This window comes from Spea bombifrons, chromosome 5 (genome assembly GCF_027358695.1).
Source record: "Spea bombifrons isolate aSpeBom1 chromosome 5, aSpeBom1.2.pri, whole genome shotgun sequence".
NCBI classification, from domain to species: domain Eukaryota; kingdom Metazoa; phylum Chordata; class Amphibia; order Anura; family Pelobatidae; genus Spea; species Spea bombifrons.
The window spans coordinates 65,909,545-65,929,065 of NC_071091.1; the positions used below are offsets into that span (position 1 = coordinate 65,909,545).

Below are 19,521 nucleotides of genomic sequence, written 5' to 3' on the forward strand. Positions count from 1 at the left end.
AAAAACCTAACTAATGGAATTATTTACTATTGTTAAATTTTATTCCTGTGGTTTTATTTTTGACATGAGTTTCTGCACAGGTTTTACTTAAGATGATCTACGAAATAGCGAACCACTTACTGCATATTCCTCAAGGAAGGTGAATGGAAATAAAAAGTAGATGGAAGATCTCAGACTTGAGTATGAGCTTAATGACCTCTGTATAACCCGGTTGGCTTGGCAAGAAGACTTGACCAACATTTACTAACCTTATGGCTCGTAGGTATAGACTTTCTACTTTTCCTGCCATTTTCTGAACTGCTTCTAGATCCTGTGGCTAATTATAGTCAGAAGAAACAGGAAAGCAATATGAATGGGACTATTCTGAAGGAGCGAGACCCTGGATATAGAGGAGCCTTTTGTCATAAGCTGGTAGGCTGTACTGTGTCTCTATACTGAAGCCAAGCTTAAATCTCCAGGCTTACAGATCTCCAGCACATAACCTGAAAAGGGGGTTTTCTGTGAACCAAGATGTTCTACTGAGTAAATGCAAAAAAGGATGGTGCAAATAATGTGTTCCCAGCAGTATGAGGCAAAATGAAAAGGCCACTGTATTTGTTAACCCATTAATGTTTATGATGACTTCTTTAAATGCAAATTTAAAAAGAAAAAAAAAAACAAGAAACACACATTGGTATTTTATAGAAATGCAATTTATTAAGAAAGAAGAGGCATATGAAATAAGTAGAAAATGGCAAACTATCTGCACGATCACGACGAACAATTATTACACAATGACCTCACCAGACACCCAGGACAATGGGAAGTGACATGGAGTTTAAGAAAAAGCATGTCAATGAGATTCCTGCATAGAAATAAATCAAATGGCAACATATACGGTGTTGACAGTATGCATATAATTAAATATTGAGACAAAGAGAACAGAGGATAGATATTGATTGAGGAGTGACTTTTTGGGAGTGTATAAATAGGCGTCAGAGCCACTTAGGCATTGGGATTGGTCCTCATCAGTTCAATGTCTGCGCCCACCATCTCCTTTACAAGTTCCTGCAATGAAAGAGTAACTTTATATTATTGAGGTTCTCCATTTGTGACACATCAATGGTAAGTAGTAAGAAAGCTAACCATACTTTAACCACTTGAATATATAACAACTATATTTCTGAAGAGAAATTGTGGTACAATGTGACTGGAGGCGCAATTAGCAGAAAATCTGCTTTATAAGGTAAAATCTCTTTATAAGGATGGCCCACAGAGTGATCCTAAATGAGAACTACCACATATGAGATCATACCATATCTACATCCAGAACTAAAGAATCCATCCCCTGTGTTACAACATTTTCTATAATGTATCACATCTACCCTGTAACATGTTTCCTGGACTCAACCTGGCGCACGATCATGCAGACACTATTTATTATCCCTTAAATGTATTTCTAAACCGATTATTATCTTCTGGGAAGTAGATCCCATATACAACCAAACAGAAAACACAATTGGTCATTTTTATATTGATACTTACACGAAAAGACAAAAAATATAATGAGACTGTTTAATGGAATCTCTTTAGTGGTAGAAAGTATATAAACACAATTGAAACTATTGTATTGAATCAAACAAACATTCTAATGTCATGCGTCTTCATATTGGAAATTAAGCATTAAGCAATATACATTTCACCAAAAATACCTAACGCAACAGCAAATTAAGAAGCCCTTCAGCCGACGGAGCTTCTATTACTTTATATGGTTCTCAAGTCACATTAATATGCACAATGACATTTCCACATGCACTTAATGCAACATAACCTGATGTTATATTCATTTACAACGCCGTTGCCAATTATCTTGCAGCTTAAACGTTTGCTAGGTGCCGTAACTATGAAAATACTTACATCAAATGAAACTTTACGTTCCCATCCAAGCTTCTTCTTTGCTTTACTGCAGTCTCCTTGGAGGAACTCCTAATAGAAGAAGAAAAATGAAATGTATGAAAATGCTAACAGGGATTCATGAAAGACAACTTCACAAGAAGGTTACGGTTCCATACCAAAGGATTTGTAGATGATCGGCAATTAGCCTCAATACCTTTTAGCAAATGCATATTACAGGTGCTGGTTCACCAATTCTGCTGAAACTGACTCTTTTGTAATGAAATCATCATTTCTAGTGCAGAATAACCAACCTCTTTCAGAAATGTTTCTTTAATCATGCAAATCTGTACTTCATTCATATGTTTTTGCCAGGAACACTTAATTGTCACTTTGCACAAAAATAGGTACCGACTGTTGCCATAGAAACATTAAAAAGCTTGATAATATTTGTGTTCTTTTTTTTGTGATTAAACCTGATTAATCAACCTAAGATTCTTTTTTGAGGGTGGAATAATGTCAGATTTGATATTTTTTGTTTGCATAGTATACTAGAGAGTGCAATTAATGTTTTGCCTAAGTCAAAAAGATAATAGAACTGTGGTCAAAAGTATTGTTTACAAAAAATAAAATAAAAAAAATGGTTTATTAAATAAAATGATCAGATCCAAAGTAAACACAAGTATTTGAAGGTTAATAAAGCATGCGCATGCTGATTTAATCGAACACAACACATGCCCTTTATCAGCCTACTTCTACAGCAGATCCAACACAGAGATAATTTCTGTGATGAGGTTCGTAGCGGAGGCATCACAAGGAATAACAATATTGTATCTGGTCTTAATTTAGTCGCCTGACTCAAGCCACAAGCAGTTGTGTTCAAAACAAGCACGGCTCAAAATATCACAGGGCTTCTAAATGTTACCGTGAGCTTTCTCAACAATACTCGGCTACAGACTGGGGTTTCCAGCACAAAAATAAAGTTACGCCGAGTAGGATTGTCTGACAACTGAACCCGAGATGGCTATCAGTTCTTCGCAACGGCTCGGTTTTTTATGTTGTTGCCTTTTAACAAGCCGCCTGTTTCCATTGAAGCAATGAGCATGCCCGCCCCGCTAATCCATGTTTTTAGAAAGAAAAGCACCCTAAGGGGCCCTTAATAACTCCAATTTGTCTTGAACAATGAAATCAAGCTAAGCCTTCGGGCTGCAGAATGTCTCTACGAGGCAGCGCCGCTGGGACAATGTACATATTAGGGTGAAAGGTAATGTCAGGGCTACCCTCCTGCAACTTATTACTCAACACACGCTGCTACCCCTAACCACAAAACGGCGCGTCTCGTAGCTTCGAACCTAAACACATCCACATACCACCCCGTCTACTCGAAATTACTTTGGTTACAGTTCATGGTCTCCATTTAGCTGAATAACAGACAGATAAATCTGCGAGGATTTGTATTTCTCCTGTGACCAAACCACACTCTGTAAAAACAGCAGGCATGCACCAGAAATCCAATTGCGCGGCGGTCGGGTTACCGAATCGACTGGTTCAAATTATTGTTTCATTTTGTTTAAAACAGAAGTAAATCACAAAGCAAACACAACAACAAATCATATGGACGCATTTAAATGAAAACACGTGGCTGGTGCAGAAATCCCCAAAGGGTTAAAAAGCCCAGATTACGCGAAGGCAAATGGCTGGATATTTCTTTTTCTTTCCTGCTCCCAGTATGGAAGGTGTTATTGGGCTGGGAAAGGCCGCGAAGAATATACGTAGCTCCGTGCCAGGTCTCAGAGTCAGGCGCAACGCCCACAGAGACCTTTTGTTGAATTCTATAAATACATTTCCTCATCGAGACGTAAACCCACACAAATACATAGAAAACCTAAGTCACAACCTGCCTATGTTTCTCCGATGCCTCTCGCACTCTAAGCGCCCACCATACTACTGCTGCTACGGCAAAACGTGCCGGACCTGCTGGCATCAGACATCTGCCGTCGAGGCTTTTATTTATATAGCGCCAACATATACAACAGCTCCGTTCAATAACGTTTAAACAGAGAGAAAAGGTGTGGGGGGATCTGCCTTCTAGAACTTCAAACTGAAATGATTGTACAGGAACGCCAAATGCATAAAAGAGGCATTAATAGTTACATGTCTGAAATGAGCTCTTCAGGTTAAAACCCAATAAGCCAAAGGGCCACGATTCTCCTTAACCCATGAATAAGAATTCTCATTATGCTTCACTATGAATTCTTCCACCACAAGCCCCCCGCAATAATAATAGTTATACCGAATACCTGCATAGCCAAACATGGCTCAGAGAATACTACGTGGCTACTTAAAGGCTTAACTACTTCAGCACCAAGTGTTTTTGAAATGTAGACTGCAAACATGGGCTATATAACCGTATCTGACCCCTCCTTTATTTAGGTTACGGTATTCTATTTCAGTCATTTAACACGAAAACCTACGTAATCCAAACAAGGAGGATTTGATTCCTTCTTGGTGTTAAATACAAAATTTTATGTAATCATAACCCAACATGGATCCTTCCAAAAGAAGCAGAGGTAGAATAAAAGGCTTTAAAGTTGTAGGGGTGGATTTACTATGTCGTGATGAAGTCAGTAAAGGCTCTTACAATCACCCAGCCTAGAAAATAAGGCTTTCGTGTAGGAGCTGGCATCGGGGCTGTTGGCATGTTCTGCACAGTCCATACTAACCCCTACTTCTGCTTAAAGCAACTGCCCCAAAACGAAGGAGATGTTGGTATTTTATTATTTTATATAATATTAAACCCTTTCTGCCACGGGTAGGAAAACAGCATTTGGTGAAGAAAAAACTGTATTAAGTACAGCTTTACATGTTTTAGGGCTGCTATCATTTAATGAAACAGCGCAGCAAATTTTCACTTTCAATTTTGTATTGCAACTCAAAAATTTAATTGAGGATAAAACCAAGTGTTTTAGGGCTATTCTAGAGAAGAAAAAAAATGTTAAACAATAATCACACTTTTCTAAGCAAGAGGCATTTAAAGCTATACATTGCAATAACCTTTCCAGCCAAAAACAAAGAGCCATATTGTGTGGATCTCGACACTTTAAAAAAAACCTAAAAAAAAAAAAAAGATTTTTAAAAAACCTCGAGAAAAATGTAAAGCATTTTAAAGTAAATACGCCACTTCCTGAGAAGTGCTCCAGGGTGAGAGAGCTGCATTCATTTTGACTGTTTAGGTGAAAGACATGGGCTAAAAATGAATTTGGTCTAATTCAATTATTGTTATTGGGATCCTGAATCACAGACGTATAAAAAGATGACAAAGATAAGACACTCAGATTGTGGATAGTGAATATAAACTGTGGGGAACACCCCCCCAAACTTAAAATGTTGCAGTGTCAGCTGATCGAATTTAACCTGTTAATTGCTGCGCTGCTAAGAGATGCCTATTTCCACCAATAATGACCGGTGACCTCAAAACTTTGGAGACATCTGTGGTATACCGGAGACAAGTCTCACGCATGCGAAATGAATCAGTGCTGAGCTTATACGTCTCTCTTCTAGTTAAAAACAGAAAAAAAATCTGTCATTTTTATGGTTAGCTCTAAAAAGAAAACCGGTAACCTATCACTATGCTTACATTAAATAGCAGACAAACTCAATTAAGTATTATTTCAAATACAAGGTTACAGGAATTCCTTCTTCAGCTGACTAATAAAATCAGGAGATACCGAGCAGCCTGCAAGAAACCCAAAAACTGAAAAAGCAAGAAATCCTTGCTTCCGTTTCATGTTGATGTATTTCTGCTGGAATTTAATAATCCCTTCTTCACTGGATAAATTGCCTCTGTAAGTCACCTTTAATCAAATAATAATTGAAATGCTGAATGAAAGACATCTGAATATTATGTGGCTTGCTATTTATATGATTCGGTACAGATTATTGAGAGCCTAAATTATAGCAATTCAATTAACCTGCGGCTTGCTTCTGTTTTTCTTTTTCATTTATTGAAATGTTAAAATGTATTTTTTTATTTTTTTTTAACATCAAGTGAAAGTTCACGTTTCTCACATCAATTTATTTTGCTTAAAATTAGCTGCAGACTTGCTGATCAATAAAACGGCACAATAGTTGGAAATTACAATATCTAGAATAGATAACAGAGTAAGACACGCAGACCGGGAGATTACTTAGAATGTGACTTGTGAATCACAAACATTTGGGGCCGGGTTGTTTGGTGTTTTTGGGGTTCCTTTGTGATAGAGATAAATGCAATTAGAATTTTTCTCCTGCCTTTTTTTTGTTTTTACAGCATCATCATAAAACACTAGACGCAAGGAAATTCACATTAAACGTCTCTATGTATGTCATCAATCCATCTCACGTAGATATATATTTACATATCTTCTGTTAAATAAAACATGGGTGGTCGCTACATAAGTTCCTTGTTTGACATCCACTTATCTCTCATGCCGTCGGAACTTTACTAGCGGACCAGCGGATGGCAGCCATGACATCAGCAACTCGGCAGTAAATAAAGCAAAATGCCAATGGCAGAGCAGCCATTTCAGTCTGGTAAACAGATTAAGTGGATTTCCCTGTATAAAGGAAACACCAGCCGTACAACTGCATCTGAGATGATGTAAGCAATTTAAAGCCTATTAAAGGGAATTGCCAATAAATATTTAAGTGTGACAATTGCTGCCTCTTTCTGCTCTCACAAACTTTTCTCTATCGTCGCTATACTGAGTCTGGCCACCTACTCCATTGATGCCAGGATCTGCTAATCCCACAAATATTAGCACGGAGAATACGTAAAGACCATCTTTGCTAAAGGGGAGAATCTAAACTCCTATGGCTATTCTTATATGTTGTACATTAACAAGAACGGGGCCCCTCTCCTTCTTCTGTGTCATATCGTCATTATGTATATTGACATTTTTAATGTTATTGTTCATTTTCACCGTCCCCTGTTCTAACCACACTCTATAAAGACATATAATATAACGTGGGTGATAGCTCCATACTGTTCTCCACATCAGCCGTATAACTCGGAGCTCCAACAAAGTCTTGCGATCCCAGCATCTCGGCATTTCGACAAAACTAGAGCCGTGGAATGGCTGAGGTATCAAGGGAATGAAAGAATGTTTGGGGATTTAGCTTCTAGTATAAACTAGCGGTATATGCAGCATGACCAGCTAAATGCTAAACAGCAAGAATCACATTTACATGCATAAAACAGAGGCCTCAGCAGCTCATATGCACACACAAAATATATTAGTTTAAGGGGGGAAAAAAGAGGAAAACACAAAGGCATTTCCTGAGAAATACTTATGTCTTATCAGCGAACCCGTATCTCCAATTTCATCGTGTACAGGCACGGGAAAAGAAGAAAAAAAAGAAAGACTGGAAAAAGTGATAACGGAGGACAGCGACAGCACTTATGGGGTGCCCTCTCTGCATCCTCATTCCTGAATATCAGCACAAATGAAAGCAGAAACCAGGCCTGGGTTTTAATGACAGGGGGTGATAAGAGACTAGAAGAGAACGGCAAGCTGTCTGGTCTGCTCAGGAAGTCAGGGAATCAGTGGCATTGTCAGTCAGGGGGGGCCGAGAGAATATCCATCAGTGCCGAAACAATGCTCCAGCTAACCTTTGGGAAACCGGCTCTGACAAGCTTAATGACGCTGGAGATAACACAGTAAATGGAGCACACCAGGAGGGAGCGGGCCCCTGCAGCGCACCGAGCTCACCGCCAGTGGCTAATCGCTCCATAGTCTGCAATGCACATGGTCATCAACGCACGCTTACAACGCATTCCACTACGAGCCGCTTTCAACACGTACCTTTATTTAAATAGAGAGATGAAAATGTTTCCGCTTAAGGGGCATCTATTGCTCGGACATGGCGCATGCTGGAGTTTCCTTGGCACCTTCACAGCCTTTAACACTAATAGATTTATTAAACCTGCCAATAACTTGCACTCTTTTGTTTTGCAATCAATGTAATTGTATTAGAGATATTTGGATTAAAGGTAAGGGGCTTCACTTCAATAAAGATGAGTTCAGATGCTAAAACTAGCATAATTAAAGCTTTCAGAAAAGCCTTACGTATCGAACAGGGCTAGTCACCAAGGTCCTATCGCAACGACATGTCACATCCCAGAACTCTTTACATGAGAAACCTCGAACACACGCGGGTCGCAGCTTCTTGTTCAACATGTACGTCAAATGCGGGAAGAGGTCACAGCAGAATATGAAGATCATTGGAAAAAGGCATTTCCTTTTACATTCTCTCTGTCATTTAATTAACAAATCAATCACACTAAGATTTTTTTTTTAATTATTTTGTATTAAATTTAAGCTGCCAACCTCCCCAAACCAATTTCAAAGTCTAGGAATAATCATGTGATGATTTTTTTTAAATAACGCTTACTACAAAAATATGAAAAACACTTTAGACAAAAATGGTTATAAAAAATGGTAGGAATTTTTGATTTTATAATACATAGCGAGGCCAAGGAAGAAGAAAGCTTTCCTGAATTGAAGATCAATTCCTTCATCACAAAAAATAAATCTGAGCATACATTTTTTATTTTAACATTTTACAATGTAGATTTGTTTTTTTTTTTTGAATTTTATAAAAACACAATTGCACAATATTTGCAACACCGAAATTAGAGCAATTATGGTACGAGATGGTAAATGTGGAGCAAAATACCAGAACGTTTCACTGGTTTCTATGGTGCGTGTTCCATATTTAGCACTCAAACTTTTCCAATGTTGTCTTTATAGACAGAGCCAAAAGATTAGCAATATAGCCCAGTGACTAACTATGATGACATCATACCAGTTTCTACATGATACCTTATGACAAGAGCACACAAAAATGTTTCTGCACATAGGTAAGTTGTTTACTCCAGGCTGCCGGTTCAAGACACTTTTCGAAGACTCCAACACCAAAAAGCGTTAAATGAAATAACTGCAATCTCATTTTACTCCGTAGGCTCCTTTCCAATTTTTTTTTCTTCCAGCGTGCCCAGTGGAGGAAGTCCAAACTGTGGCCTTTTACATGACATCATAAAAGTCTAATTTATCACCAGCCACCAAACATCTAGAAAATCATAACATCCTTTCAGGAAAACGGTGTGGAAAATGATCAGATTGACTTTGATGAAAGCTTTATTATAAGTGCAAATACTCGAGAAACAGTAACCCTTTGTGGGTTAGTACCTGCAGTCGCAGGGCAGATATCCACACTGTGTCTGCTGCCATAGACTAGGTGCTAGATTGCTAGATAAATAATATTGTTGTGCACCTCTGGATTCTCAGTAAAAAAAATCACTTGTCACGGCTTTTGCCGGCTAGAACATACTGTATCTAACTGAACAGGTTACAGGATCTTATCTGGATTCTGTCACTATCTCACTTTTGGCAACATGATACAGGCTTCTCAGCCAATGTAAGGGAGATAAAATTGAATATGTTACATTGAGAGGGATTACTACGCTGTTATTTACTTAACAATGTTTTTCTAGTTGTAAGCTTATTTGAGAGAGGAAAAAAAAAAAAAAAAAACTTTTTTCCGAAAGGCAGGTCCAATTATTAACATATCCCATAATAACTGTGTAGCACGTTTTAAATCTCAGACTCATGTTTACCAGCAGCATACTGCTGATAAAGCGGGGACAGGGTCACAGAAGGGAAAAGATATATGTTTATATATATATATATGTATATATACACACACAGACATAGTTATAGGGCAGGTATATATCTTTTTTGGTGTTGTATGACCAACACTTGTAATCACAAAAGTGTGGCATGTGCAACAACATTTTAATTACAATATAAAACAAGTGTCATTCGTTTCTAAATACCATTAAAAATGTGATATATCACAAAAACGTTTTCTTTACTATTAGGGAAATTAATGGAATGAGTAATTTTTAAAAATATATGAATTGTACCAACCCAGAACAAGTGATACCCATTGTATGCTTCTTTCCTTGTGTGTAAAGGGTTTGTTAAAAAATATTTAATTATTCTTAAACGCATCCCACAACACATTCCATATATTTGTACAGTTAAAGATCCTCTGTCTCCGCAGTCTTCTTTCCCTTTGTCACATGATACATTAACAGACGTTCGTTTTCGTGCCGAAATTTCACCGATTCCTCCATTGGTTTGAATAACGAACGAACAAATGCAACATTGGACGAAAGAAACGAAAAATGAATGTGGAGAATCTCGCTATTTTAATTAAACTTATTCTGCGAGTTTATTTCTTGTTTCCAAAGCAACCCGGACGGGCCACTGAGATTATCCGACAACAAAAATGTTGGACAGATTTGGCCCGAAAAGAAGACGGATTAATTTCATTAAACACAAAGACAATTTGTACCCCGGAAACTTTCCACCGGCACCCAAGTCTAGTTTTAAGTAAATATGTTTTTTTAATACAATTTGAAACAAATACCCGCCTGGTTAATCGTTTGCCAACATGCTTGTTTCTGTAGTGATTTTTCATTGGAGACGTGGCACCTTTCTATGCTAAATGCAGCCTAAACTGAATCATATGTGTTGCGTTGAGGAATGAACACAAAGCATCATGAAATCAATTAGCTAATTAAAGAGATATTCCAGATTCCGAGCGCTTCTGGGCTGTGACTCAGCCATGCAGACAAGTATTTAGAAAGACTGGTGAGATAAGAACCACAGTCTCACTCATGCAGAAACCACAAATACACATCACACGCCTAATTAAATGTCAATATTTCAGATAGAAAGAAAATGTGATGAATTTCCTTCACGTTACCTAGTCACCTCGAGCCATAGCACTAGGACTTTCAGAAAGGACTAAGGAGTTAATGGTTTAGTTCTGACACATCCTTCGTCCCAAACACTGATAGAAACAGCCAGCTCTGCACACAGCAACTAGGGGCAGCAGCAAAATTACCAGGGGTGGGCAGCAAATAAATGCCCCATACGCAACAATGACTTCCATGAGCATTGTCACAGGCACTTTACCTACCGCTGACTATTACACAGAAGCTTTGGCTTAGGAGCTACAGATCCATTTCTACTCTAGAGTCAAAAACACCCTAACAGGAGATAAAATGGCCAAACACGGGGGTGGCTAAAGCGCTACGTAATAAACAACAATAACCATCACAATCATTATTAATTAAATTGCTAGATTATTACATCCCTCAAATATCAAAAAACATATAATGCCATGAAAAACATAACTGTTAAAACATAAGCATGCACTGCACAAAGGGTGAGTTCCCAGAGGTTTCCTATCTTTGCCCCGATAGATTAGGTAGCCGACACTGAGGATCGATCGGATCATGCGCCGGATGATGTATAGGGACAGACAGAAACTATAATACTTGGGGCAAATAATGTATTTTGAATGATTTCGATCCCAGTTGAATTTATTATTACAACGGGTATTTCAGTGTAGCAGTACCATATAGGATGTGAAGGGTGTAATAACTATGGGAGTACCGTGTAGTGCAGGCATGTCCAAAGTCCGGCCCGAGGGCCAATTGCGGCCCGCGTTCCAGACTGATAAGACCCCACAGATAAGTTGCCCAAATATAGATCTGTTTTTTATATATATTAAAGGCAGAGTGATTTAACACCTGTTTAGATTTGTCATCCAAGTCACAAAATGAAAAGTATGCCGTTTTCAATAAACTTTGCATAAAATAGTTAATTTGCATTTAATTTTAATGGTTCAAAGAATGTCAGGCAAAATGGTCGGCCTTCGCACATGTTCGCTTCATCAAATATGGCACTCTTCGAAAAAACAGTTATGTTTTTCATGGCATTGTACGTTTTTAATATTTGATGGATGGGGGATCTATTACCAATTTATTGAGGGTTTTAAGTTAATCTAAAAGTTACTTTTTATTGTTTTTTCTCTTTATGTTATTTGTGTTTAGATAGAAGGGGTATTCACAATGTTTTCAAGACTCTGAGATCAGTCTTTTTTGTGGATGCAGCACGATCTTCAATATTATTTTGCTGGGAATACCTTCAACATGAAACTTTCCATCTCTGAATTCATTCAGCCCTCAACTTAATGTTAACCCTTAGTTAATTACAGGCAACATTCAGTAAACCCTTGTTTTCTTTTTTAGCAAGCGAGAGAGGGATTCGTTTCGGCACTGTATTAATAACATATATATGGTTGCTTCACTCTTATCGCTTATGAAGTGTTCATATGTGATTTAAAAATGCATATAAAAAGCTTTTGCCCTTTAAAATCAAACCACACATTAGCCGACTCCTCTAAAGATATATTACCGAGTAACCAATTACTCAATATAAATCTATGGATTAATGGGATGACAGACTATTAATTATTAAAGATGTAAAATGGAAAATCATTCTTAACTGTGCTCTGAAAAAATTATTATATTCTGTGGACAGTGGAAAAATGTCTTTATTAGGCATTGTGGTAGGTAACTGATCTCAACCCATGAATTGGAAGTAGATTTTTGTTCTTTTTAATTAGAAAAGCAAGCAAGCCCCAAAACTATTTATTTGGCTTAATTATTGCTTTATAACTTCATGGTTTCAGGAGAAAGACCTGTCAGAGCCGGCGCTAATGATGACACAATAAGACACACACACTCCTGCTAATGTGCCGGTAATTGGCATTTATCACACTCTAAGCAACGGTAATTTGCATGCTCACATAATATCCACACAACGCCTATAGGAGTTTGTACACAGCCTGCTACCATTGGCAGTATCTTTACTCTCAATCTGCCCTCTCTATGACCTGTGCAGAGCAACGCCTTAAATTATAACACATGAAACAAAAGAGATTTGGACGAGTATCAACTATTTTTTTTTTTTTTTTTATGAGTTTTGAATATTTTTAGCCTCCAACGTTTTACTATGACTATCAAATCACTTAATAACGAGAACATTGCACATTCCGGTATTGCAAAATGTTGTAGAGAAGATATGCATTACATGCATCGCAGAATCCCACCGCAAAAGGCTAGCAAGTTGCTCAAAAGACGGGAAAATTGCTTGTGTGCTTGTTATTTTTAACAAGATGTAGAATTTTTATCTCTTACACAAGATTCACTCTTGCCTGCGATGTTCTGCATTTTAGAGTGATATGTTGAAGGCTATTTTTCTATTGCAATTGAGTAGATTAAATACATAATGCTGATATTTATCACATGACCAGATAGTTCTAGGTCACATTTAGGAGTCTTAGAAAAATCTTTAGGAGCCAAGAACAAATACCTCTACAGAGACAAATAATAAAAAAAAAACAACAACCAAGAAAGTTAGGTGCTACTGGTAAACTTTTAGGATCCTTGTCTACTTGGCTCCTGGGATTTGTCGGCTCTGGTTTATTATAACAAAATACATACAAACAAACATTAAGTCTAGGCTGTGCTTGCCAGTCCATTAATCATGTGCACTTTTTCCCCATGAGAGTTTTCTTCAGAAGCCAACTCTCAGTAACCACTTCCACTGACAAGATTTGGGGCATGTTGGTTATTGTTGGTGCCAGTTGAACTGCTATACAAAATACATAATTCATGTAATTCAATATTACAGAGCTAAAGAATGCCAGGAATAGTTAGGTGTGTATTATTATTATCATCATTTGACTAATAGTGTGGCCACAGAAATTTATATGATCTATGACCTGGTAACATTTATTGGATCTGAAAAGAAGAAAGTCCCAGTTCTAAAAGAAGTGACTGCTTTAATAGACATGTTTTATTTTTCTTATAATAACTAGCAGGGAAGTTGCGTGTATAATCTTTGCTAAACACAATACGAAATTAAGCCATACTAAAAATAAACTTTAGCCTCTACTACCATTCCCTAAACACTTTAAACATCTAATCTGGAAGCACAGTAATAAAATATGCTACAGAAATATGTCAAGTGTGTGGTCTCACCAATCCCAGTACCGTGCCGCAGGGGACGCTAATAAATTAAGAGATGTTGATTAAAGCCGACATTTAATTGTAGATTGAGACATTTGGAGTTGGGAGAGTAAAGTAACTGGATAGCTTGGATGTGGTTGAAATTATGCAAAAAAGTAGTAAATAAATAAAAACCAAATATAGACACAGGGTTGCTATGTTACAGCTTTCCTGGCACTCGGCCATGCCTTTGGCACTGCCAAATAATTATACTTATGTTTTTAACAGACATTAAAATATTAATCTAATCAAAGGCTCAAGCACATCGTGGAAGTGTCTGATTCCGCACGTACGCAATGGCTGGCATTTCCTTGCCTACTATGTTGCTACCCATCTTGGCATCACACCTGTCACACAGGTTAGAAAAACAAGATTAATAAAACAAGAAAAAAAAGTGGTAATCCAGACAGTATTAAGAGCACCTCCCTAAATCTCCTGGCTCTTCCTTCTCTTCACACTGGGCTGCTTTGCGCCTTGTTTGCTTGCTTAATAAGTAGGATTAGTTGTTCGTAAAGCCGGTTCTGAGGTCAAACCACACACACTATGCAAATCAGATTGCATGCCTCAGATGTAGACATGGAAGCCATGGTCGTGTCAATTGCTCCATTCTTCTGTGGCGGTCCTCATGAACCAAAGTGTGCTTATAGTGAAATTGTTTGCCTAATATGAATAACATTTTGCATCTTAAAGTAAAATGGTCACTTTCCATCTATTCCTAATGTATATATTTCATTCGTAAATGAATTTTAAATCACACAATCTTAAGGGTCGCAAACTAGTCAGGAATTCCGTGTGTAGCTGTGCTGTGAAAATATATTTGCCCCTTCCGAATTTATTTTACTTCTATATTTGGCATGCCTACAATGATCATTAAACTATTTTTAATATTATAAAAAGGTAACCTGAGTAAACACAAAAATAAAGTTTCTATCCAACCCTACCTGGCCCTATGTGAAAAAGTAATTGCCCCCTTAGTTAATAAATCAATAACAAATTAAATTGATAATTAGGTTCAACTTGACTAGACACACCCAGGCATGATTATTGCCAAACCTGTTGAATCTAGTCATCAACTGACAAATAACTGTCTTGTAAAGTGAAGTAGGTCTCAAAATGCTGTGATCCAGAGAAATTCAAGAACAGATGAGAAACAAAGTCCTTGGCATCTATCAGTCTGGAAGAGTTTGTAAGGCTCTGGCGAGGAGTAGCCAACCTACCAAAATTCCTCCGAGAGCACAAGGACCACTCATCCAGGAGTTCACAAAAGAACCCAGACTAACATGTTAAGAACTGCAGGCCTCACTTGTCTCAGTTAAGGTCAGTGTTCACCATTCCCCAATAAGAAAGAGGCTGTGCAAAAATGGCATCCAAGGGAGAGTGGCAAAATCCATTGTTGACCAAAAATTCTGCCAAGAAGAGTGGTTTCATTGTAGTTGTTGCAGCAAGTGTGGCACAACCAGTGGGCTTTTTCACTTGGGTGATAGAGGATTTATTTCTTTACCTTCAATAAATGAAATTATCATTTAAAAGCTGAATTTTGTGTTTACTGACGTTGCCTTTGACGTAGATTAAAATTGGTTGGATGATCTGAAACATTTAAGTGCGACAAAAAGGCAAAAATAGAAGAGATCTGGAAGGGGCAAATACTTCTTTCACAGCACTGTGTATCAGTGGAGTTCTTTGTGGCAGTGTACATATCATGTGCTTCAATATGCTGCATAATTACTGAAGGAGAGACTCATTCACTGTCTGGAAATATCTATGTTGTAAACACACACTCATATTCCTACTGACACAAAAGGAACTTTATACATAAAATACCCCAGGAGATAAAGCAAACCAATTCCACTTGTGGTAGCCATGCGGTTTGAATCCGATACGGACTTAGCATATAGGATATCCACAAGAGAACAGACATTTGCATAAATATGTCAACTTTCTAATATTTGATACACTGGATTTTTTTTGTTGGCATAGGATGAATAGCAAGCCTCCATCAATAGCAGAATAAAGAAAAGGAATATATAGATATGTATGTGTGTGTATATATATATATGTGTGTATACAGTATATATATATATGTATATATATATATACATACACACAGTTTGGGGAGAACAGAGATTTCTCTTGTAATTGGTCCACTGAGCAGTAGCTCATCTGGGGGTATGTTCGCCCAACAGAGTGATCTGTCCCCCTCTTTTGCACACACACACATATATATATATATATATATATATAAAGGCCATCGCCCAAGTAGGCCTGTGTCTTATGGCGCCTTGCATGACCTTTATCGATGATTATGCAGCCGTTCCTGTCCTTTGATATGCGGCCACACGCTTAAAAACTTTGAGTGTAGCATACAGTCACGCGTATCCAGCAGAAGGATGATTAAAGAGTCATTTCTCTGAAAAGTTGCCCATTTGAAATGATGTATTAAATTTAGCAGAGTTTCTTTAGAAGGATTATTTTACTTGCTCATGAATGTTATATAAAGAAGCAATATAATTTGTTACAAAATCTTTATGCGATTTACTATGGAAAACCCTGTGACTCCTGATAACTCCCATCAATGAGACATACCCCATTACTGATCAGTGCTGTGAAATGATCTTACTACTGATATTCTGAGATTCTCCAAGGAGGTAACGAATTTGTTTTGATAACCTAAACCGATTATATGGATTATTTCATCAAAGACAATGCCAGACCCGGTACAATGCAGAGGATCTCAATACAAATATTGCTAAACACTGTTATGTAACCCAGCCAACAATATTTATGAACTTCTTTCATTTGTACTGTCTTGCAAGAAAACCATTTAAGATATTTCTATAAATTGCAGCTGAAAGAATCTATTCAATGCCACCAAGAACTCCCACCCATAATTTACTTTCATTACATGCAGAGAAGTTAGTTGAGGCGCCCAGGGCTCCTAGCTCTGGGAGGGAATCACCCATTGGACCCCTTTTATTACCTCAATGGTTGGTTTGGAGGAAAAAATATGGCAGGAGGTTTAATGCTCTGTCATAATTCCTCATTATACAAAATGGCCACTGTCTGAAATGCTCCCTTAAACTGGAAATATTTAGACAGGGGTATGGGTCTGGTCAGGAAATAATGTACACTTTAAGAAAAGTATGAAATGGAAAGAAGTTGCAGATATATCCTATTGGTCTACATCACCATCAGGTCATTGTTTAAGTGCCAAAGGCCAGGCAGTCCCTATGGATACCACTATGCAGTATGATGAGTATTGTATTTTGTAATTGCATCTTCTTTGCTCTACAGAAATTTGAATTTGTGAAAGGCTTCCATGCGTACATTTTTCAAACGTGTTACCGCTTTGGGTTGGATTAAAGAAGGCTGATACTTGATGTGATATAATACTCCAGGCGATAATATTTCCAAGAGTATTAGGACCAGCTCATTTTGTTAGTTTCCATGTCTTTGTATTATGTACTAAACAGTTGTGGATTCTGGGATCCATACTAGCTAGTGTAGCCTCCGACAGCCATTTTAACTGCATTTAAGCAATAAAAAATCCATAGTTGTACATCTCTGTAATTATGGCAGAAACCTTACTTCTTTTTAATACTTGATGTTGATTTCCACATGTACTTCTTAACATATGCATGGGAAAGAATCTGAGGTACTAAATTAAATTATCAAAAAGAGTAGAGGAAATTGAAAAACTAATTAGCAAATAGTGACCATCAAGGGGGCTTTAGAAATGTGACCAGTGAAACCAGATTTGAGTGCAATTCACTCATGGGAGGGCAGGCAAAAGGGGCAGGGGGCATTACCCCCCAGACTGTGCTAATTGAAAGGTTTTGACCACTACCTGATGTTCTTTCATATGGTTCACGTGCAATAACATATATTACCACCAGGGTATGTAGACTAACAGGGGCTGCAGACGGCACTTCATAATGCGATTGTTTTTGTGCCCCATTAATGGGTTTTCTTTTTTTATCACTCCATGCTGGAAAGAGCTGGATAGTGCTGTCTGCCTAATGAGTTTTTGCCTGCCTTACTACTGGGCCATTTGGTGGGACTCCCTGCCATAAGGTTGCCAGCCCTCCCATGAATGCACTTGAGATGAGGCAGAGAAGGAGATAAGGGATTATGTAACCTCCAGGATGCTAAAGGATTCGAAAACAAATAGGCAATGAACCGACATACAATCCAGTAAACAAAGCAATCACTCCAGGGAGTACATATGACAGAAAACAAGAGATTGTGCAGAGAAAAGCATACAAGAAAATGGCAAAGCTGAGATCACATAGGAAACACAGTAACGGGGGAAGTGCTAAAGGATCACCAACAGGAAGCAGTCACGGGAGGGGCACTGATAGCCATACAGACGTACACTTTCCAAAAAACGATATTTTCAGTCCAAATGGAAATCTGGATGAATATCACACAATGATTCTTACTTTACTGCATTAAAGGTGGAATATGCGTTCCCTCAAATACATTTCTGAATAGAAAATATTAACAAATCTTTATTGTAATCACTGCAAAACACATTAAGAATGCACACTTTCATCCTGTCTGATAACAGGGAGACATTTGTGACATTTCAGGAACCTGGAAAGACTCCATTTTCTAGCATTAACTTCCTGAAATACCACATCTGAGACATCTTGTTATCACAGGAAGGAGCCAATAAACCCATTAAGATATGCTACTATTTTCTGCCATTAATACTGAAATTTGCAAAAAAGGGGGAAAAACGTACATTTTATGAAAACAGATTTTAGAATGGTTTTGTTTTGGCTATTTCCCTCTACCTGTATATTTTTCTTTATTTGTATCATAGTGAAGCGGGCTCAGCATCTTTAAATTGAGTTTACAGGTAATTTGGTAGGTAAAATAATTACTTTAATAAATTACGTAATTTTGATTATGAAACTGCACAATCATAAAAAATATAATAATAAAATATAACTATTGGCAGTAAGTGATTAGAATGTTAATGAGCAGTACAGACTAATTTCATATTAAGTCCACCACTTAAATGGGTCAGTTTGCGAGTAAATGGCACAGCAGGAAGCAAATGGCACAATGACGGTTGTGGGCCAGAAGATACATCTGACCATAGGTCCATGCAATTTTCCTGAACTGCTTATCAAACAATGATTCACTTATTAGAATTAGCAGTGTGCTTATTAATTTCTAGGTTCATATCTCATTCCACCATGGAGTAGAATCCAACAAACACAGAGATGCGTTCCGGAAAAATAAACAAATGACATGAAGACTTTGGCTCACTACTAAAGTGTAGTCATCAAAGAAATCTATATGTGAAGGGCTTATTTGCAACCTCTATATTATATGCTGTAATGGAGCAGCATGAACATTATGCCCTAAATTGTATGTAGTTACTTCCAATTTTCCGCCCTTTCCTTTCACTATAAGACGATAATTCGTGTAATGACCAAATGGGATTAGAAGGCAGGAGTTGAGCGCTATGGTTTATCATTATGTTACAAATAGCATCGGCAATTAATTTTAGGACCTTGAAGTCATTCATGATTTAATGAGTAAGCAGAGTTGACTGAGTTATGGTATTCCATTATGTTCCGAGGGAGTTGTTAATTATGGTGCAGTAACTCCCACTTCTCACCAGCATACCTAAGCTCCGTGTGTTTTTCAACCACATCTAGAGCCAC

The 19,521-nt window shown here is 37.6% G+C and overlaps 1 protein-coding gene across 1 annotated transcript in view; it reads right to left on the reverse strand.

Moving 5' to 3' along the window:
• Window positions 1–674: 674 nt before the first annotated feature.
• GMDS (GDP-mannose 4,6-dehydratase) overlaps window positions 675–19,521 on the reverse strand; it is a 246,979-nt gene continuing 228,132 nt past the window's right edge. The window contains exons 10-11 of the mRNA XM_053466862.1: window positions 1,897–1,965; window positions 675–1,047 (exon numbers count right to left, since the gene is read on the reverse strand). Of these exons, the coding sequence (XP_053322837.1) occupies window positions 985–1,047; window positions 1,897–1,965 (132 nt within the window). The 3' untranslated portion in view covers window positions 675–984. The remainder of the gene's footprint in view (window positions 1,048–1,896; window positions 1,966–19,521) is intronic.